General features: G+C 39.9%; 1 protein-coding gene across 1 annotated transcript; it reads right to left on the bottom strand.

The window, feature by feature from the left end:
- Positions 1-732: 732 nt before the first annotated feature.
- apln (apelin) lies at positions 733-21,253 on the bottom strand. The gene is made up of 3 exons (XM_026917763.3): positions 20,691-21,253; positions 6,152-6,324; positions 733-1,851 (listed from the first exon to the last, which is right to left on the bottom strand). The coding sequence occupies exons 1-2, from the start codon at positions 20,755-20,757 to the stop codon at positions 6,158-6,160; spliced, it is 234 nt and encodes a 77-aa protein (XP_026773564.1). The 5' UTR covers positions 20,758-21,253; the 3' UTR covers positions 733-1,851; positions 6,152-6,157.
- Between the last annotated feature and the right edge of the window lie 1,833 nt (positions 21,254-23,086).

Raw genomic sequence — 23,086 nt, forward strand, 5'->3', positions numbered from 1 at the left:
ACTAAGCCAATTTGTCAATGAGCTCAGACTCCAAGGGCCTCGGACTCCAGCTAACCCCCTGTGAGGCCCATCTGAAGTAGATTAGCAATGGGATTCAATGACCACAGCAATCAAAGCAATGGCCACCTGTGCTGAAGAGGCTCAGGCTAAAAGGCAACTGCTCCCAAAACAGGGAGAATGATAATGGCTTACAAAAACTGAATCTGAATACATAGTTATAACGGTGGATACATAGACAGGGAGATATATATATAATATAACATTTATATATATAACATAGATATGTTGTATTCTGTACTGAACAGTGCATGTGTAAGCATGTTTGTATGTGTGTTTCTTAAATAAATGCACAAAATCCAGTACAGGCTTCTCTCACAGCACCCTGAGAAAAAAAAAAAAAAATTGAAACCAAAGACAGAATCAAAATTTTAAAAAAGTAATAAGTTCCACTATGGTGTAAAATAAAGGCATATTATTGTGTCAATCAAATATCTCTGTCCTAGGGGGCAATTCAGCCTTTAGCACAGCAGTCAGAGAAGAGAGCACTACTGGTTGGTATGAAAAACAGACTATTACTGCATTTTCAAGAAGTGTCTGCTTTGAAAGATTTTTGGTCTGATTTGTTTAAACTGTTTCTTTGCTACCATTGTTTTTATAAGTTGGATGTCAGAACAAATATGGTGTTATACATACATATGCTTAGGTGTTTCAAGACTTAAATAAGAGGTAACGTTTGTTTGTCTCTTTTTTTTTTTTTTTTCATTCTCATGGCAGCATCGCATTACAGATTTACTATTTGGCACTTCATTAAAAGGAGAGGTGGTTTGCTGAGCGGGGCAGGCCGCCCCAGCCAGTTAACAGTCATGTATGTCTGCTGTGGCGAGGTGAAGAGTAGGGGTGGACGACAGACATGACACATGGTTAGTAGAGAAGTGCAATCCTAAAAGGAGACACTGTGGCTTAAATCTTGCGATGTTGGGTGTCTATAGGGTAATGCATAATACGCTTTGGATAGCAAAACCTTTAGGAGCAATAATCCTTAATGAAGGTTGTTTAAGTACAAAAATGATGAAATGCAATCAATCCATATACCATAGTTTTTTTTTTTGTTGTTGTTGTTTACTTGACACCTGATGATATTCATTTAATGCAAAGCAACAAAATTCAGAGGTAATTATATAATCAGCAGTGGTAACTAAGTAAAATAAAAAGATGTATAATAGCTACTTTTATCAGACATAAGGTAAAATGAAATGGAGCATTGTTACCTATGTCAAAAGATTGAAGTGGATAAAAGTGATGAAGTTTTCAATAGTGCCTTTACCTTCACATCCCTGTCACTTCCCTCCCATATGACATTTGTTCACACCAGAATTTGCCACGACACAGCACTGGAACAAAGGGCATCTTTACACAGCAGAGAATGGGGTAGCACACCTCGAAGAAAAAACTGACACTTTTGCATGAAGATTGTTTTGAACCAGGCTTCTCAGTGCTCACACGTCATGCAAAGTGTGGCAATGAAAGGGCTTTAGAAAGCTAATGAGGAAAAAACACTCGAGGAGAGAGAGAGAGAGAGAGAGAGAGATGGAAAGACAGAGATAGAATCTGATAGCTCGGGCTGTATATCCCCCCCACCCCATTCCTGGCCCACAATTCTTCATAGAGCTGAGGGTGAGTGGCTTGTCCTGGTATTTTGTGGACAGAAGAAGAGTTTCTTGAAGAACCAGCAGGTGCTATGGACATCACTCTTCAGGCTGGGCTGGAAAGACCCCTTGTTACAGGGCCCTCCCTAAGACAAAGGAAGAGCATTGAAATCAGAACCAAAGGGGTGGGCGCTCGAAGCAGTGCCTGCAAGAGAAAGAAAGAAAAATAGCCTTTATAATAATTGGTGGTTACTATGAATACGTTTGCAGAAAAGTTCTAGATTAACAGAAATGACATAGGCAGTGGGGAAGAAGTCTAGTCAGTAATGCTATTGTTCAGTTCTGCTTATGGTTATCATCAGAGAAGTCTCAGCCTCAGGGATTCTGCCCATGGGCCATGGAGCGTCTATTATACTGTATTTTGCACACCTTTCTGGCCACAAGCATCAGAATTTTAAAGGATGCGTTCTGCCCTCTACACTTCTGTGCTCCACTTTCCAGTCAGGGAACAAACATTTGAACACCACGAGCACAAGGAGTAAGATATAGTCATTGGTGATCAAAATCGTGCTTTGTCTGAAGCACTGGTGAGTAAGCGAGATAATCTTTTTTGTGTTTGCAAAAAGTCTGTGGTTGTCATCTGTCATGTCAGTCAAATTGTCTCTCCTTGTGAAAGTAGATGGTCCTTGGTGACATTTATTGACAAAACATACTGGAATCTAGTGAATACGAAAAGTTTGCTTTGACCTCTGCGTCGGTGTAAATGAGGTTATCTTTTCTTATCCTCCTTTTTAACTTTTCTGTTTCCATCTGATCGTAAAGATAGCTTTGTTCAGTAACAACAGCCTCCACTGACTGATACGAGGCAGAATCCCCAACATCTTTTGATACAGATTTGAATCTCACTGTTTTTTGTTTGTGTCTGCGTCATTTTGCTCTGTGACATCACCTAGGTATTTTGCTGTGTTGTTCCTCTAACCAAATAGAGATGTCGGTAGTTTCAAAAGCAAAGTAGGATATAAAGTGACTCTCTTATCGGCTTTTCTTTTTACCATGTGGCACTATAACTGGCCTGAACTTTCACTCTGTTCTGTATATTCTTTGCGGCCTTTAAGATAAAGGATTGCTGTTTCTTTCTTTAATGTAATCGCATCTGGAGCTCATTAAGGGCTGTTGATGCTCATGCTGTGGTTCCATTATCACAACCTATCACAACACAAAGTCTCATTATGTCATTTGGGGTTATAACATCTTGTTTTCTGCCCCACACATGCAGTCCTGTATAAAACATGTAAAAAACATGTACAAACCTGAACCACACTAGTCATTCTGGATGCATTATCGAAACTACAATGCTTCTTAACAGCAGCTCTTGGCTTACAGGATCCTCACTAAGAAAAGACTAATGCCTTGTTTTACTAAAGGTTCGTGTGTGTAAAATACATGCAAATGTAATAACACTATTGGAAAATAAGCTGATTTACTAACAGGTTCCATAATAAAATTAAAAAATAATAATAATAACAAAGGGTGCAAAATAATACATCTAGTCTGCTTTGCATGATTCCCTTATATATATATAGTGTGTGTGTGTGTGTGTGTGTGCTGGTTATATATAAACTTGTATAAACAAGGCAATAGTTGACACTGTTAAGGTCGTCTGGTCAGCCAAGGGGAGAAAGTCAAGAGGTTTTCCTCTTGTTCCATTCTTAAGGACACGCTGTTCAGTCCCACTGCCACTCATTCACAGTGTAGTTTAATTAAAGGACCATTAATTGTCGCCCAGAAGAGGATGAGTTCCCTTTTGAGTCTGGTCCCTCTCAAGGTTTCTTCCTCATGTGGACTCAGGGAGTTTTTCCTTGCCACTCTCGCCTCTGGCTTGCTTATTAGGGATCTAAATCTAACTCCATATCCAGATTTCTGTAAAGTTGTAAAATGTCCATTGTTAAAAGTGCTATGTAAAGAAAATTGAATTGAATTGTTCTAAATGTTAATTAAAGCAGTTGTTTTCTTCAAATTTGCAAGTACAAAGTCTTGCTATTTCAAAAATGTATGCCTCTGATCATCAGGAAACAAATTAGCAGACTTGATGAAAAAAGAAATTAGTCTTTCAAGTTAAAGTGCTTTTCCGACTGTTCCCTGCCTATTATCAGACCTAGAGGAGAGTTAATTCTCCTGGTCAGGCTGCACCCAGTTTCAGGCATGGCTGATGAACTGCAAGGCAGCTTATCCCACCCATTGGAAAATGTGACATGCTGTACATTAGCCAGATGCAGGTTAGAGGCTCAGTACAGGGTTGTCCCAGGTGGGGAATATTTTTGATTTACTATGTGATTCATACTTTCTCTTTGCTAAATAATTATTAGTCAAGCAACATTATGGTGGTACACTGGAAGAGTGACGAACTTCAAATGGATTTCATTAGATAAGCATTTGAACTTTGAATGTTGTGGCTTGAGAGTCCATAATTGTTCTCATGGTGCCATTCACTGGCGGTTTGATTGGCATGCTAGTCAAGCAAAATGAGCTGGCTCAGTCAACTATGTCTGTCGGGATATGGCTGAAAAGGCTGAACAGGATGAACTCTGAACTCCAGGAAGGCATGAGAGGAGCCGAAGAAGAGAGTGAATGAAAGAGAAGTCTTCATGTTGTTTGGGTTTGAAGTGCTGTTTTGGAGTGTTCATTGTGAATCACTGAGCCGTTTCCTTTAATGGAGCTACACAACTTCCTGGAGATTCCCTCATTGTGCCCCGCCAGAATTCTGGGCTTCAAAAACAAGCACTGACTGCCTATCTCGCCAAGAGAATGCCTCATTTTTAACTGGCCAGGAGAGGCATTGAACACTTAAAGACATGTGTAGTTCCACAAGTACAGGCTTCCATGCCATAGGCCTGCTCTTTGTATTCACCTTTGTGGCGTCACCACTGCTTTTTTCCCTCGGATCACGCAAGAGCGTGAATAGGGATAGAAAATTCCCAGACGAAATCTGGCCAAAACAATAACAAACTATTATTCACCATAGATTGTAAAACTGTGAAGGTTATGGGGGCTTGTGTTTCTCTTCTTTTAGAGCTTTCATCTCCATGCCTTTAAGAACAATTAACTATGCTATAAAGGGTTGACTTGCCTGCAGTGGCTGAAAGGATTAATTGCATATGAGGTTAATTTATAGCAGGACTTGTGTTACGGGCTTGCCACCTCCTGCAGAGATATTATACCATGCCGAGTTTATCTGTTCTGCATTTTGTGTGTGTGTGTGTGTGTGTGTGTGCATGGTTCTTTACATATTACATAGTTATTTTCCAAAAAATCTTTACATAACATGTACATAACATGTCTATACAACATGAATTACTTCCAGCTGTTGTAGTGTTTCTGTTATGTTCTCATGGTACCATTCACTGGCGGCTTGACTGGCATGCTTTTGATTTACTATTTGATTCATACGTTCTCTTTGCTAAATAATTATTAGTCAATTATTAGTACACTGGAAGAGTGACGAACTTCAAATGGATTTCATTAGATAAGCATTTGAACTCTGAATGTTGTGGCTTGAGAGTCCATAATTGTTCTCATGGTGCCATTCACTGGGGGCTTGATTGGCATGCTAGTCAAGCAAAATGAGCTGGCTCAGTCAACTATGTCTGTCGGGATATGGCTGAAAAGGCTGAACAGGATGAACTCTGAACTCCAGGAGGAGTTTCCAGGTCTTTTATTCTATTTCCAGTTCTTGGATTGTTTCTGTTATGTATGTTTATTGCAATAAGAAATGACAGGCTGCTGCACAGAAGTTCTCTTGACTGTAAAGAAAAGAGAGAATTCAAGGCCCAGACCTGAAATCTAATGTTTCATCATGTGCAACTTACTCCATGTGGTGCAATCAGAAACAGGACCTGTATGCGATAAGTGGTCTTAAAAGGTGGAAGCGGGGATTGGGGCGGGGGGATTGTGTTGTTGCGGGGTACTGCAATGTTTTATTTGATTGGAAAAATTTGTGTGAAATCTTACCTTACTTACTACCTATATATTTGGTTACAGTCTTTCATTCTGGATATACTGTAGAGTTACTCGAAGTGAATGGATGTATTGAACCCAGCCTAAAGTATAGCCATCACATAAAAACTACTGGGTAAACAACAGAATACGTCAGTTACATTTTTCCTCTCCTCAAATTACAGGTAATTTTCCACTGATTTCCTTGATGTGCAGCATTGCTAACATTAAGGGGAAAAAACCTTCTTCATTTAGAAATAAAAGTACTGCATTTTCTTTGGGTTTTTTTTCCTAGTAAAACTGATTAGTTGTTGTATGCTGTCAAATGTGCTTTTCATTGCTTTCTTAGTAAGGACTGTAAGACCAAAGCAGTAAGCTAGGACCTTTGTTGTGTCCTTTCTAATCTCTTCATATACATTTCAAGTGAAATTTCATAAATCTTCTGATTTGTTAAAATTTCAATTGTCCGTCTCAGCCATGAGTTAAAAAGTGTTGTGCATTGTGGGACTGACCTTGATCTAAAATGGCATGGGCCCCTTGTGGGACAGACGGGGTCGAGGGCGCCTCCTCCTCCAGCCGGAGGGTCTTTGGTTCCGGCCAGCTCGGGCAGCGTTCTGACGCACAGGAGTCCTCATGCTACCCACCTCCTCCAGCTCCTTGCTATGCTCGGTGGAGGTCACTGGACCTGTGGAGCAGAGAGAGAATACTGTATTCCATACTGATGCATTTGACATATAGGCTAATCCTCTTTTTTGTTAACTACTTAGCAAAGGCAGTTCAGTTTACTTAGGTCATCTGCTGATTTTAATTCCTTAAACTCTATCAAGGGCTCCAGGACAGCTCCAGACTGCCATTCCTCAGTCTCATCATTATATACCTTCCCTAGCAGTTTCACTGTAATTTCTGAATCATATGATTTAACATGGATTACTGAATAATAGGCTTTTAGGGGTTAATAACCTAACATAATTAGACTCTTAGTCTCTTAAACTCTCACTGTAAAAAAAGGTGCAACAGCCAGTGGTCTTGTGATCTCAGTCAGGGAACGGCATTTACTGAGTACATTCACTCTATCTTATACAGTGGGGTCTAAAAGTCTCAGACCACTAGAGAAAATGCTTCTGTTTGGCTCTTTTTCAATTTAGCACAAAGATTTTCATTACAAATGATATTATCAGCAGCAACCTGAGTGAAAAGTAGAATCTTTGAAATATTTTCATGAATTTCACAGTTTCTTAGTATTTGGTATGTTATATTATATATGGAATATTAATGACAGTGTGCACTCGAGCTGGCATGGATGCCACATGTTTGTGTAAAACCTGATGATCCATGTTAGATCAAATCCATCAGAGTGCCATCTGAACACATGCTTCAATGGAAGGGATAAGACTCACAGAAAATCTGACCTTTTGTGTAAAGGAGTTAACATGGTCAATATCACAAATTTAAATAAATTGCTTAAATTTAAATAGTGACCTAGAAATTGTGCAACATCTTATATATTGAATAGTCAAGATTTTGCACATTTCCCTTTTTTTGTTTTAGAAATTTCAAAATTCTAAAACCTTCTGTTTTTTCCAGTTTAAAATGTTCGATCTTCCCATATTTTCAGTTTGGTCACATTTCAATGTGGACCCCACTGTATATGCATAACATTATTTCCCCACCACTTTTTCATATAAGCAGGTTTGTCTCCAGCACTTTTTTGAAAGTATAGTGCATAACAAATTTTCATTTAATAGGTAGTGGCAGAAACTAATCCAAATGCTTTCTAAAAATATCAAGCCATAAATTTCTGTATTCTTTTCTCTGGATGGTGTCTATAATGAATCTCTACTATATGATGAACCTCTCGTATCCAGGCAACTTTAAATTAATATGACGCATGCCATTTTCAAGCAGGTTTTCTTTCATGCAACCCTGTGTTTACATATGGCATTATGATTACATTATTTTATCATAATTAAAGAAAATGTCACTATAAAGGTCAATTTAATGGCGTGAGGTATTCTAATGTACTCAGTGGAGATAGCATGTAGTTGATGTAAACCATATAAGCTCAATTTTAAAATAGTTCAAAGGTATCCATCATTCTTCCTTTAAGCTGGTATGAATATAAAAACACTTCAGAAACACTTCTGGTGCAATTTTTTTTTTTTTGCCCCATCATCGTTCCTGTCCCCAGCACTTGCCCATGCCCATGTTATTTAATAACAGCACTAAATAATATGCCCATGTTGTTTAATTAGATTAGACAAGGTAAAATTATATCAAAATTCAAATATTCATAGGCGCCTCAAAAACAAGATTTCCTCGAACTTCATAGTAAAGGGTTTTTGCTTCCTAATGGGGTTCTATTTAGGACTCTTTCGGCTCTATGGTTCTACATAGAATCTTTAGGGGGAACAAATCAAAGGATTCCATAGAGTGTACCATAAATATTTAAAAATTCTGATTAAATAGTTACACCATTATGACTTTTTTCTCTAACAGCTCTGTGTTTTACTCAAGAAACTAAAACCGCTCGTAAACAGCTCATATGCACAGATGTGTGAGTGAGGATTTGTATGTATGAACATATAGCAAGTCTTGAATATACCCAGATGTTTCGTATCATCACACAATAAGTGTAGTGAGATCTTTCAAGCCTGCTTTGCACACTTGTGTGTGATCTAACTCTCCCAACCTTTCACCTCTATAGGAAATCAAAGCACTGCTCCAGGGTAAGGGAGTTTGGAGTATCTTCATCTGCTCTGATATCTGATGTGACTGATCTCACAAGTGATTCCACTCATCTCTACTTTCTGTTAGGTGCCATTACTGAGTCCAGAAATGTCTTGCATGAGAAAGCTTCTAATATGCATACATCATGGGAAAATTAGGGAGCGGATTTATGGTAATTCTAGCATTGGAATTAATTGAATATAACGTGAAGCTCATAAAAACCTGTTTAATTATTAAATAGCCATTGCTTCTCAGTGCTGATTCAGTGACCATCCAAGCCACCGTTTCCAAGCAATTTATTTTACAACATATTTTACCCAATGAAGGTCTTAATCATTTCCTTGCATGCTTTGTGAATTAATATCCATCTCTCTCTCTCTCTCTCTCTCTCTCTCTCTCTATCCCCACAGTTTCAGCCGATGTACATATTCTTTAGTCTAAGCCTCAAGTTTTGTGCCAAAAATTCATCCAGAAAGATTCATCAGCTAAAAAAAAAAAAAAAAAAACATTTTTCAGGAAGAGATTAACTACAGGCCCACTATTAATTCAGAGCGTCCCTTTAAGCTTTACTGTCAAGAACAAGAACTTGTCTAAACAGGCAAAATGTATTCCTGAAGCCTCGCCAGGTCTTTCATTATGTTTATAACTGAGAAGCTGACATTTCAGCTAATTAATATCCTTTGCTTACCTTGGACAAGAACCTTGGAAGAGAAATTTCTTTCACATAAACTCAGAATTTCGACTTCTTGAAAATATTAACAAGGGCTGCCTCTCCCTCAGTAATGAGTATTTAAGCATACTTGACATTTTTTCAAAAGCCTAGCAAATCAAGTCTTGTATTCAAGCTAATCATCTTTACTTGCTGTGTTACACATTTACATGAGAACAGTTGACTAATTCATTCAAGGTATAGAAAGACTCCATTACATATTTTACCATGGAAAAAAAAAACCCCACAAAATCCGACTTTCCCCCAGGCAGCCTAATTCTGCACTTATCCTCTTGTTATTGGACCAAAAACAGAATTAATGAAGGAAGTTTATATATTCAGTCAACATTTAACTCACGTCTACTTAATAGGTGGTGGGGGAAGGTAGAAGGTGAGGGGTTAAAATGTAAAAAGGCTCCATGTGTGAGTGCGGTTAGAACTGACAGGAAGTTGTTTTTTTTTTTTTTCCTCAAGAGTAATATAAAAACACACAAGGGGCCTTAACCATGATCTAACTGTCAGTGCAAACATCATTCAATCCTGCACATCCCTGAAACATGACAGGAAGTATAGTACCAAACTGTCTCAAAGGGATGAAGACTCCAGGATTGATGCAGAATCTCCCAGCCTGGCCTGCAGAAGAGGCTGTAATTACAACTGAACAAGCTGAACACTGCTTATCAAAATATTACATTCACTCTTCTCCCCGTGCTCAGTCTGTCAGAACTCGTCTCCTTAATGAGACAATTTAAAGGTTTCCTGCCATCACAAGCTGCCTGTCTTTGCCCAGCTTCTTGAGGAAGTACATCTGAGTTTGGGTCAAAAAAGCGTAATGAAAGCTGCTAAAAATAAAGTCTCCGGCAGCCATCAGAACAACGTTTATGAATTAACTCTTAACACCCGGAGGAAACTCAATCAGACACATGTCTAAATATTAAGGGGGAAGTCTATTTTAAGCACATAGAATTCCTCTCATTGACTATTTTACAGCTCTTTGTCTCAAACCACTTGGCCCTGTGACATCCAGACGTCTGGTGGATGCTGCATCCTTTTAAACTCCATCAAAAATGATGGCAAAATAACAAGGACAGTAACAGTGGATGTAGTATAATAGATTGTGCCTATATATTTCTTCAGTTTCTTAACCCATTACACAAGCTGTAAATACACTGAGGAGTAAAATGCCTCGTCCTTGCATTATATGTCCTTGTATTATGTTGACAATTAGGGTAATAAATTGTAATAAGCGGTACTAAACTTCTCATAATGCAAATCTTAAGACACCATATCTCATGAGAAATTCATGCTAAATCAGATGATTGAGAGCAATATGGTTTGGTTTTCTATAAATAAAGTTGTAAGAAAAAGTATGAAAGCTAACCCCGTTTTAAAGTGTAACATTCATTTGCACGTGTGAGACCGTAACTCCTCTTTAGACATCCCTCAGTAAGGCTTAATTTATTCCCACTAGACATTGCTGTTTCACCCACTACTTGATCATGATGCTTCATAATTCCCTTATTGTAGTTTTGAAAAAAGAAGAATAAAAAAAGAAACTGAAAAAATAGAGAACTTTTTGGTGCCTTCTTTCAGCTCGACTGAAGATAGTAGTGCAGCAGTGACTATTCCCATTTCAGTGTGTGACAGACTGCTCCATCCTCCAGAGTCATGATGAATAGCCAGAAGTGCTACTATTTCATTTTCTTCTCCCTGCCTTGGTGCACTCCTCGGGTGCTATCCATTATGTTGGCTTTTTCACACGACTGCCTTGCTCCTGCTGGACATACCGAGGTTGATAGCCTGTCCCTCTAAATCCACAGTCTGTCTCTCATGCCGACAACTTGTGCCTCTTCAAGCGCCTGTCTGGCAGAGGGAGAAAGAGCCACAGGGCACAGGGCAGTTATGAACAGCCGGCTGAGTTTGATGGGTGACTCACTGAAATCCTGTGTCTAGCTTAAATGTACAATATGCTGCAAATATAAGTGTGCTGCACCAGTTAAAAAGAAAAACAAACTAATCCACAGACAAAAAGGACACATGATCATTATTAAGGACGCATTAGAGACATGTTTTGGAGACCGTATTTACGGAAAGGCCAGATGGATTTAATCTGTTCGCCACTACTCCAGGAAGTGAGAGATTAGATCTATTTATGTGCAAAGCAGAACCAGGTGAGGACAGCACCATGTTCCTCTATAGGGAGATGTATTACATGTCTTTTCACTCCTCAACCTCAACCTCTGATACTTACCCCATGCTGCCCATTCTCAGTCATCGGAAGGTAATAGAGATCTGCTATGCAATGTAATTAAACTGTCTCTGTTTGAATGTTAAAATGGACTTGTGTGGTTTCCTTATTAATCCGGTGAATTATTTATTGTTTGTCTTTACCATGCATTTTATATATATCATATTTAGAATGAGCCACAAACACTGAAACAATAGCTGAATGGGACTTGCTTAGCCAGCATGGAAAAAACTGTAGTGAAGCATGATGAGAAAAGAAAAAAATTAAACAAAGAAAAAGGCTGGTAATACCTACAAAATGGACAAAGATGGTCAATAATTTGATGACTATGATGCCAGTTTCATAAAGAAACCTGGCGAGTCATTAAAAATCCCATATATATATATATATATATATATATATATATATATATATATATATATATATATCTGAATATAAATCTGAAACAGTAGGCACTACATATTGCAACAAATCTTACATTTTCTACTACATTTTTACTAAAATTATTTCCCAGCAGAAAATATAGTCATGTTTTATATAAGCATGAGCACAGAAAGGTCCTAGGCATCTGCCTTCAACCTGACTAGCTTGGCTCCACAATTTCTTACAACTGGACACATGAAAGAACTCCACAGCATGTATGAAGTGAACTATAACAGAATTAAATATCAGAGCATCGAGCCACTCTCTCCCCAGCATGAATTTACAGCTATAACAGCTCGTACCAGATACTCTCAGTCAGTGCAGAACTGATCTTTTGTGCCAGATTTCTAGCTAGATAGTCTGATACCTTTCCACAATAGAAACCAACTACTTTCACAGGAAAAGGCCATTTTGGTAACAGCCAACTACTATTATGAGTAGTTTGACCACCTGACCATTACACGTGCTTTTTTCATTCCAGATTTAGTCCCCCTTTGCTGTTCTAATAACCTCCACTCTTCTGGGAAGGCTTTCCACTAGATTTTGGAGCATGGCTGTGCAGATTTACTCATTTAGCCACAAGAGTATTAGTGAGGTCAGGCACTGATGTGGTGTGAGAAGGATTGGGGTGCAGTCAGCATTCCAGTTCATCCCAAAGGTGTTCAGTGGGGTTGAGGTCAATGCTTTGTGCAGGCCACTCGAGTTCTTCCACATCAACCTTGGCAAACTATTCATAGATCTCATTTTGTGCACAGGGGTATTGTCATGCTGGAACAGGTTTGGAGCCCGTAATTACAGTGAAGGGAAATTGTAATTCTACAGCATACAATGTAGTCCTATACAAGTGCTTCCAACTCTGCGGCAACAGTTTGATGAAGACTCACATATGGGTGTGATGGTCAGGTGTCCACATACTTTTAGTCGTATAGCGTATATTTACACGGTTTTGTGTAAATTAAACAAAAATACATGTTTTATTCATAATTAATATCTGTTGCCATGAACATTTTTTCAATCCAGTGACTATAGTTTGCTCCCAAAACCTCATTGTGTCATGGCATTGAAAAGTTTGGTGCAGCCTAAAACATTCCGAAGCTTGTTATGTGTGCTATGTGTCAGCTATGTGTACAAAACAGCCATGGACAGAGCATCTGAGTCTCAGACTAGTGCTGACCAAATGTTACAACAGAAGCGTACCACAAAGCCAAAGGTGAACAAATCGTTCAGATACTAACCAGCCTTTGGCTTATTGGACTATATGCATGTGTGTGTCTGAAGTCACATTCTGTTTACATACTACATTCTTTATATTCCATTTACATGACTTCTGCTGCCATCAGTTAAGAGCATATGTGTATGAGAGTGAGCACTGGGGCGTGGATCCCCGTGGGTGTGTAACCATAGCAGTTGGTGTGTGATATCAGAGCTGTGATACCCAGTGCTTTGAAGGTCTTTCATTCACTAAAATGAGAGAAGGAATGTGAGACAAAAGAGAGAGACTCATTGGGCACATGCATACTACAGGACTGAAGTGGCACAGATCAGACCTTTTTTTACCTATATATGAACCAGATCTGTATGAATGAGATCTGTTTAAATCAGATTCTAAACACTTTCTTATGGGGGCCTGGTTTGGATACAGAATTAAGGTGCATTTTATTTTGAAAATGTCTGCATGTGAGAGCAAAGGTCTGTTCATATGGGTCACTAACAAACACTGATATAAACCAGAAATCATTTCTGATCTGAGCAAAAATAATAAGACTTGTAAATGGCCATAGAATGCTCCTGCTGGAGCTGTTTAATTTTCTCCACTACACACAAAGCTATGCCAAGTCCAATAATCTGTAGCCTGCCAAGTCATCCTCCACTTAGTCATTCTAGAACACAGGCATTATATCCCTAATAAGATGAGAATTAAGACAAAGCACTAGCTTAGACACAGTATAAGACCCTCTTAGTGTATAGCTCATTAAATGTACTGTCAGCACACATGAAGTCCCTCAGTGAACTACTTGGCATATGGAAATGAAGGTAAGGAAGCCATGGCCGTTGCTTGAGCTGCATGTGAAATCAGCAGTGCCCCATTCTGAAGCGTTCTGCCTTTGAAGCCCGAGAGTCACAGCGCTGCTTATCACATGCCTACCAGTAGCACAGGGTCTTGGCAGAAACTGGTACCAATCTCTTGTCGACTTTCAGACCATGTTACCATGGCAGCCGTTCTGAAAGGCGCTCAGTCAGGACCAAACGGAATGATATTGTGAATTGGAATTGAGTCCCAGGTTTTACACATTTCAAGTTTTGTACCCTCAGTGCTTCATTAGCATCTGTCGGACAAGGTGGGTTATGCAGTGCATGTGGTCCAGCACGCTGCTGGTTGCGAATGTTTTGGAAGTATGTAACTGTTTGATATGCAGCATAGTGTGGCTGTGATAGTAGTGCACATGGGAGGAAATGAAGAACAGCTTTGTTTGGTGCTGCCCCACAGAGGAAAAGGGAGTGCATAAAAACTTGCTCCCTTAGTCCCAGTACGCTGTCTTTCTTCTTGCTCACCCCTCAACCCACAAAAGTCGCTCCATTTTGCAGCCTATTACTGAGAAGAAAAGAGCCGTACTCCCCTTTAAAAAAAAATCAAACACGTACTTTGTCGTTATTCGGCTCTCTGATCTCGTCTGACACATTCAGATGGCACGCAGCTTTGGAAACTACACATGACCCAAATTAGTGCACTGCTTTAATGATGAGGTGAGAAGTGGCCCAGTTCCAACTGATCAGAGCGCAGGTTCAAAGCGGTGAGGCTGCCTGCTGCCGGGAATGCTAATGAAGCTTAGCGAAAGACAGAGAGAAAGCTGAACAGTTGCTCTGGATTGACAGGGGTGAATCAGTGGGTAGAGGTTACAGAAGGTTGGGTCCTCTAATTCACTGAGCTGCTCACACAAGTATATTAAGCAAGATTTCTCATGAATCAGCTCTAGGCAGTATGCCATTTGAGAGAGGATTTGCTCTAAGGAGAGGTTTGGGGGAGGCAGAGTTTTGGATATCCCATTCAGCCATGGCAAGGAAAGTGCAGATTTGCATATCTTGCATGGCAAAAAAAAAAAAAAGGAGCTGCATCCTGCATCCATGGCACTGATAAATTGTGATGAGTTCCATGCGCCTCTGATCACTGAATCATAGTAATCACCAGTGCTGGATTTGTGTATTGTGACTCTATAAGTGCTGGGGGGTCAGCTGCAGTGCCCCTGCTTTGGGCCTGTGCCACACTACAGGGTGACTTAGAGAAATGCCAACACTGTACACATTTTGTGCTGAGAGGACATATTTTGATCCCTGTGTTCTCTGTTAAAAAATCTCCTCAGTCAGTAGAGAATATTTCTAATGTAATGAATAAAAGATGAGAAATCCATAACTAGCTAAACTACTGATTTAGTATATAATTAGGAGTCAGATTTAAACCTGGAAGTGCGATGGAGTCTTTCTAGTTCCCAAATATTTGCTCTGGTTCTCATGGTGCATTTTCAGGTCATTGAGGTTGCAGCTGTAGTTCATTCTCTAGTTTTGTTTATCTGTGTTGCATATTAACCAATGTGTGTATACATGTGGTTAAATGAAATGCAGTGCTCTTTGGTCCTTCCAGGAAACACTTTTGCCTTAAATAGATATGTTTATGGACTTGATTTAAGTCTTCTATGCCACTTTAAAGAGCAAACTATTCACACTAAGGTAATGGGTGTTTTTTATGAGAACAGTGGTTATGGCAATTTGCTACAAACATAACATCATCCCATGTTTAAATCTTGCCAATATAATGGAGTAATAAATAATCAAATAAATATACATACACCTCTCAACCTTATATTAACCACTACAAGCTTAGCATGGCAAAGACTAAAAGACTTTCACTGCATATTATTTTTATTAAATTATTTGAAAAGGCAGTGCATACCTATCCTGTAGCATGGGCCTATAAATTGTGGGAATTCTCAGTGGACATGTAAAGTGTTTCCCAACTCTCAACCACTTCTTTGTGATCCACTTTCAGCTGTTCTCATTAGAGCATCTTAGCCCAAACAGCATACTAATACAGGGAACCATGGACTGGGCACTACATTATCAGCTCATATAATTTATAGCCTGAGAAGACAAATTGCTGTGGTTACCTTTTTCCTGCCTTATAGTATCTGTCCTGAAGTGAGAAATTTCTGCCCAAATATGAGATAAAACCTAGAACAAAGGTTTTTGTTTTGTTTTTTTTTACTCGGAGTATATGGAGTAATATTACGCTGACTTCATGTTGCAATATTTTCTCACCACATGTTTTAGATATTGAATGTGAAAGCAATTAAATTCTATTTAATTCTGTTGCATCTTCACCGGCATGGCTCGATGTTCATAAAAATGTCTTTTCCCATCACATCTGATTGGCAATGGCCATGAAACTAATACTTTATGTTCAAACAGGGATCCATAAATCACTTTATAATTCAGCCAGGATGGACGGTGGGAGGCGTTTGGAATGTCTGGCTTTAATTAACCAGTTAAGGCGAAAGAGAAACAGGCAGGCTGGGGAGATTTCAGGTGATAGACTGTGTTCAGTAGCAACATTCTGGCCAACAAAATCTGTGTCAAATCTGTAAGAATTCTAATGAACTGTAAGAAACTTAATAAAGAGAATGTTCAAAAAAAAAAAAAAAGAATTCTGATGAACAAAAGCGATTCTGATGCCCTCGACAATTGTTGGCGCAGAGTCTTACAGATTAGCAGCAGTGTTGCCCGGCTGAAGGAAGCAGGCTGGCTGGTTGCTTTAGCTCAGAAGCTGCCAGTACATGAGGCTCACTACTGTTGCCAGATGCTGGAGTGGAAAGACTGAGCATCAAGCAGCAATTTTAAGAATGCTTCTAAACCTTTTATGTTCCCCACCGAAGTACACCTGCGATTGTGGGAGAACAAGCAAGACCACCAGCTGGGAAAGTTTTAAAGGCAGTTTAATATTTTAGTGCCTGTGTACACCTCCACATCAGAAAGGTCTCATTTGCTGTTGTGCAGTCTGGACTGCATGCTTGATTGAATAGTTTATTCTGTTTTACCCTTTGAGTGTGTGGGTCAAGGTGAGCTGATTTCTACAAAGGACACACACAAACACACATTTATATATATATATATTTTTTTTACTTTAATTAAATTTATATATAAATTTCTTGTGAGGCCATATATTTCATTTTAATGATCATGATGTGCTTAATAAATTGGCATGTCCTCTTAACAGCTGATACTTGATATTGACACAATTAGAAGTCCTTATTTTATTGTTCCTCCTGTTTTCAGTAAACAATATTTTGTGGATAAAATTCATAAAACACATTATGCAATCTTGCTAAAGAGATACTTTAGTAGACCTGTACTACGCTGTCTATATCTACTGATATAAAATCCCTCAGTGAATTCAAACTCGGAACTTTCTGTATAAATATATTGATTTTGTATTTTGCTGTTCTTGTTGCAGCCTTATTGGATTTGTTTGTTTTTACACGCACATATTTGGTGAAATTGGATAGGGCGGGGTTTTTTTTAATGAAAAAGGACATGTCCACAATGCTATAAGAAGTGGTACTCAGAATACTGCTACACTATGCAGCCAAAAGTTTGTGGACACCTGACCATAACACCCATATTTGCTTGTTGAACATCCCATTCCAGATTTAGTCGCTATAATAACCTCCACTCTTCTGGGAAGGCTTTCCACTAGATTTTGGAGCATGGCTGTGGAGATCTGCCCATTCAGACACAAGAGCGGGCCTGGGCTGCAGTCAGGATTCCAGTTCTTCTCAAAGGTGTTCAGTGGGGTTGAGGTCAGGGCTCTGTGTAGGACACTCGAGTTCTTCCTCTCCAACCTTGGCAAACCATGTCTTTATGGACCTCAATTTGTACACGGGGCATTGTCATGCTGAAACAGGTTTTGGGTCTCTTAGTTCCATTGAAGGGAAATTATAATGCTACAGCATACAAAGATATTCTATACAATTATGTGCTTCCAACCTTCTTTGGGGAAGATGCACATATGGGTGTGATGGGCATGTGTCCACAAACTTTTGGCCATATAGTGTAAAAAAGGAACTGATTTGAACCAAGGAGCCACAAAGTATTTCAATGTTACTTGCTGCTTTATAGCTCTAATATAGATTTAAATACCACCTGCTAAAACAGATTGCATAGTACAGAGGCCAGAGCCATCAAGCGTTTCCTCAGACAATAGATGGGAGATATGCAGGTCACCCAGGTCATGAAGTAAATGTGAGTTACTGACCTTATATGTGTGTGTTCTTATAAACTAAAACATCAAGTGCAAGAGAGGGGAAATTAAAAAAAAAAAAAAAAAACTGCTGAAGGATATAATCCTTTAATAACTTTTCCGTAACCAGACTTTACTTCCCGGTGGCTACCCACCATTATCATGTTATTGCTGGACATCTGGAAAGGTTTACAGTTTGGATGTTTTGTATGCTTTTCGTGGCCCTTGTAATCATAATTGTTGACAGAAGCACCCTCTTTACATTAGGTAAACAGCCTGAAATTATGACTGAAAGTTTCACATCCTTCCTCCTGTTAAAGGTGCTCTGCACATGTAGATTTATTAATGAGGCCTGTGTTTGTTCTGCTGCTCTTGTTATGGTCCTGGTTGACTCTGAAGGGTGCTGGAGGGTGCATGATTGTGCCTGAGCCATACATTAAAGTTTAAATATTAATTAATGTCATTGCTGACAGCTCATGTGAAATTGGTTCTCTGCACACAGATGGTTTGTTTCAAACGACGTGAGTGATCTCTGTGCCTTCACCTGCTTTCACTACGGTGACAAACTAGGCAGCTAAAATTACACATCTCAGGAGCTTTGTGTCTGTGTGTGTGTGTGTGTGTGTGTGTGTGTGTGTGTGTGTTCGCGCATGCACATTTCAACCTGTTGTTTTCCTCCCCTCTGTCTCCACTGTATGTGTTAAGGGGATATGTCCTTTTCCTTCTGCAACTGAAGAACGAAACTCTGATATCGGAGGCAGTGTAAGGTGACATCTTTACATACCAGGCTTAAGAATGGTGAGATTGGAACACAGATCGGTTTCAGAATGAATTATGGATGGCTCACTGCAGAGAGGGCTTGGCCTTTTGTGAGGAAAGCCCATTGCAAGATGATCTGAGCTGATTCAGGTACGCATAAACATGTGCGAGGTCGCACGTCATTCTGCCGACTGATTCTAAAACAACGAAAGTGTAGTTGCCTGTTGCACTGTGACTTCTACTGCTCATCCCCACCCTCTTTCAGTATCTGCCTACAGATAACCCCTTTCACAGACACACACAATCGCTCTGCGAGGCTCTTTATCTCTGGACTGAAATAGCTTGCAATTTCCAGCAAACTACCAGTGAACTGGAAAAAGTGTGCGTCTAGAGATGAAAGGCTTCACATGCGCTGCCTACACACTCAGACACTTGCAACACCTTCCCGCGACAGCACACATCCCAGACTCGCAGCAGGTCTCTTCCCTTTTCTCTTGCTCTCTCTATCACTTTCTCTCTTGGCCTCTCTCTCTCCCCATCACTGATGCCTGATTCTCTAATGCCGTCTGAGTGAAGCTAATGCTGCTAATGCTGCCTGGGAACAAGCGCTGGCCTGAGTCTGGGCATTACGGAGCTGAAGCATGGAGCAGCCTCAGCCCAAGCTCCACACACACATACACACACACACACACACACACACACACATACACACACACACATACACATGCACACACAGACACACACACATGGAAGAAGGGACTGAAAAATGATACTGACTGTAATTCAGGCTAATTGCTTCCCATTTACTCATGCAGGGACAAAAATAGCAAGATCTCCATAATGAAGGCGTGCAGATTGCCAGTTTGATGTGGCTAGTAGACACTAGCCTGGACACATTTACACACACACACACACACACACACACACTCCCCCTCCTGATACACCACACATGCTTCCCAGCATTTGTTAATTGATTGGTGTCAGTATTTGGAGAAATGCAAGGATCTACAGAAGGGTCACTGTTGTTGTTTTTAACACCAGACTGCGACCTGCATCACATCTGCAAGCCGGTCACTGGTCAGCTGACACAAGCTCCTAGTCACAGCTAAGACTTGAATGACCTAGCATTGGGATAAAGCTCTACTGCCAAATATGTATGTAGTAATACTGTTACTACACACTAATTACACATTATGAAACCAGACAATCATACATTCTTTTGTGGGATTAAGTCCAGTCTTTCATGTATACAATGATCATATAAACACATGTACACACACACACACACAACCAAAATTCACAATGAAAGGTCTTTTGCTTTTGGAAATACACCCATCCACACTATACACCTGACTGTAGATTTCAATACTGACAGCACATTGGCTGTTTTCAAAGAAATCAGTCAGGCTGAATGAATTATACAAGCAGCTTCACTATGTAACACATGAAGGAATATGAGGAACATTGTAATAAGCATATGTGTTACATTTATGAGACCCAGCAACACACAGACCCCCAAGCTAGCTTAGCAATACATAATACAGGAATAGTCATGAATATATTACTCAATCATTTTATCCTTACAAATTCTGGCTTCCATCTGTCACAGCACTGACAGCATTCTGGTCAAGAAGCAAAAAAAAAAAAACAAGCCCAAAAGAATACACAACAACAACATGCAAACCTCTGCAGTGCAGTACAGTGTACAGCCCAGGTGCTGTTTCTCCTCCTCTCCCCAGCCACAGAAAGCTAACTACGCTGGGTAACTGATCAACTACAGCTGCCTCTAGCCAAGCTGAAAGCTAACAGCATATAGACAGAGCAAGAGAGTGAGAGAGAGAAAATAGACGAGCATAGGGTGGCTCCAGGCAACAGCCTGCGTGCTCCCTGACTTACCAGCACGGGCTGAACACAGCAGAGAAAGCAGCAGCACAATCACCAGCGTCAGGATCTTCACATTCATTTCTGCTCTCCCCTCCGTCTCTCCTCTAGTCGTGAGCTGATATACTGTAGTGGTGTGTATGTGTGTGTATATGTGTGTGTGTGTGAATGTGTAAGTGTGTGTAGAAGGGAGGTAGAGGGAGGGTGGGTGAGCTCGACAGAGAGAAAGGGAGAGATACTGTTTGCTCCTGCGCGTGTGACTGTGTGTGCGTGTGTGTCTGTGTGCGCTGTTTGTGTGTGTGTGAATGGGCTGTGTGAATGTGTTTGTATATCAGCGCCACTCTAAGACTGAGGGCAGGTCTCGGTTGGAGCTCTCCCACAGAGATGTGCACGGTTTCTTTCTTCCTCCTCCTCCTAGAATAGGAGAGCTGCAGTGTGTGCCAAGTTCAGTAGAGCTGCAAGGCAGTCGGCTTGTGGCAGGTTTGTGTACGGTGGATGTTTGCTTAGAGTGGCTTCACTCGATCATGTGTCTTATATAACTGACTCCGGGGGTCACAAAAAAGAGGGCCTCCCCCACTTACACCCCTCCACTCCTCACGTCAGCCCTCCCACCGAAAAACAGAGGAAGAGGGGGGTGGAAGAGGAAGATGGGTCACGGAGGTTTATGGTAATAACCCAACAGATGCTCTTGTCTCAAACTCTTTGCATGCCAGAAAATTGGTGCACATTGGTGCATAATGAACCTGTAGGTCAGATGACGACAGAAGACTTTCCTTCTTTAGCTGCAGTTACAATGGATATAAAAAACTACACACCCCTGTTAAAATGGCAGATTTTTATGAAGTAAAAAAAGGAACTACAGTAAATCATATCATAACTTTTCCCACCTTTAATGTGAAATTGCAAAGTATACAAATAAAGTGAAAAACAATCAGAAACTTTTTTAGGGAAAAAAATAAAAAACTTACAGTAACCTAGTTGCGTAAGTGTGCACACCCCTAAACTAATACTTTACTGAAGCACCTTTTGATTATATTACTACACTCAGTCTTTTTGGATAAGAGTCTATCAGCATGGCACAGCTTGACTTGGCAATATTTTTCCACTCTTTCTTCCAAAAACATTCTAGATCCATCAAATAGTGAGGGCATCTCCTGTACACAGCCCGCTTCAAGTCACCCCACAGATTTTTAGTTGGATTCAGTTCTGGGCTCTGGCTAGGCCATTCAAAAACATTGCTCTTCTTTTGGTTAAGCCATTCCTTGGTTGATTTGGATGTATGCTTTGGGTCATTGTCATGCTGAAAGGTGAAATTCCTTTTCATCTTCAGCTTCAGTTTTTGTAGGTATTTTTTGGTTTTTGTAGCTATTCATGATTCCCTACACCTTGATAAAATCTCCAGTTCTCGCTGAAGAAAAGCAGCCCGAAATCATGATGCTGCCATCACCATGCTTCACCTTGTGTATGTTGTTCGTTTGGTGCTTTTTTTGCACCAGACATATCTTTTGGAATTATGGAATTATTATACCTTTTGGAATTGGTCTCATCAGACCATAACACATTTTGCCACATGGTTTGGGGTGATTTAGTTGGGCTTTGATTTTTTTTTTTTTTTAATGGTTGGTTGGTTTTTTATTTATTTATTTATTTATTTTTTATTTTTGAGAAAAGTCTTCTGTCTAGCCACCCTACCCTACAGTCCAGGCATGTGAAAAATACGTGAGATTGTTGTCACATGCAGAGAGTAATCAGTTCTTGGTAATGTCACTGTGGTACCCCATTTTCTCCACTTGTTGATGACGGCCCTCATGGTGTTCCAGGGTACATCTAATGTTTTGGAAATTATTTTATACTCCTCTCCTCATCGATACCTTTCAACAGTGGGACCCTGTATAGGCTTTGTATGAGCTCTTTGCAGACCATGGCTTCAGCAGTCAGATGAAACCTAGCAGATGACAAGAAAATCCTACAGAAACAGCTGGTCTTTATTTGGGGTTAATCAGAATAATTTCATTGATGATAACTGTATGATGATTACTTTTGAACATGAGATTGAATGTGATTGGTTCATTCTGAACACAGCCACATCCCCAACTGTAAAAGGGTCTTTGCTGATTTTTTGTGACTGTACAACTTGTCAGATTCACCATTTAGGCTCTGAGAGGTTCACTGGTTCTGAGCCATTTGTTTTCTCTATAAAGTTTCATTATTTTAGTTAACAGAGGAGATAAATCACTAAGACTACACTGACAAGACAGAAATTCAGTTTAATTGGTAACACTTTTCTATAAGGTCTACACATAAGCACAGAGTAATACTTAACTATTGAATAAATACATGCACTAATCCTTAGCACAGCCCTTTTGGTATTTTTGTACACCTCTAGTCCTAAACTAAAACCTAAGACAGGA

Source organism: Pangasianodon hypophthalmus, chromosome 7 (assembly GCF_027358585.1).
Source record: "Pangasianodon hypophthalmus isolate fPanHyp1 chromosome 7, fPanHyp1.pri, whole genome shotgun sequence".
NCBI lineage: Eukaryota > Metazoa > Chordata > Actinopteri > Siluriformes > Pangasiidae > Pangasianodon > Pangasianodon hypophthalmus.

Coding starts and splice junctions, on each gene's coding strand:
- apln (XM_026917763.3), bottom strand. CDS start 20,757: ATGAATGTGAAGATCCTGACGCTGGTGATTGTGCTGCTGCTTTCTCTG. Junction 6,325..20,690: donor GCTGTGTTCAGCCCGTGCTG/GTAAGTCAGGGA, acceptor TCTGCTCCACAG/GTCCAGTGACCTCCACCGAG.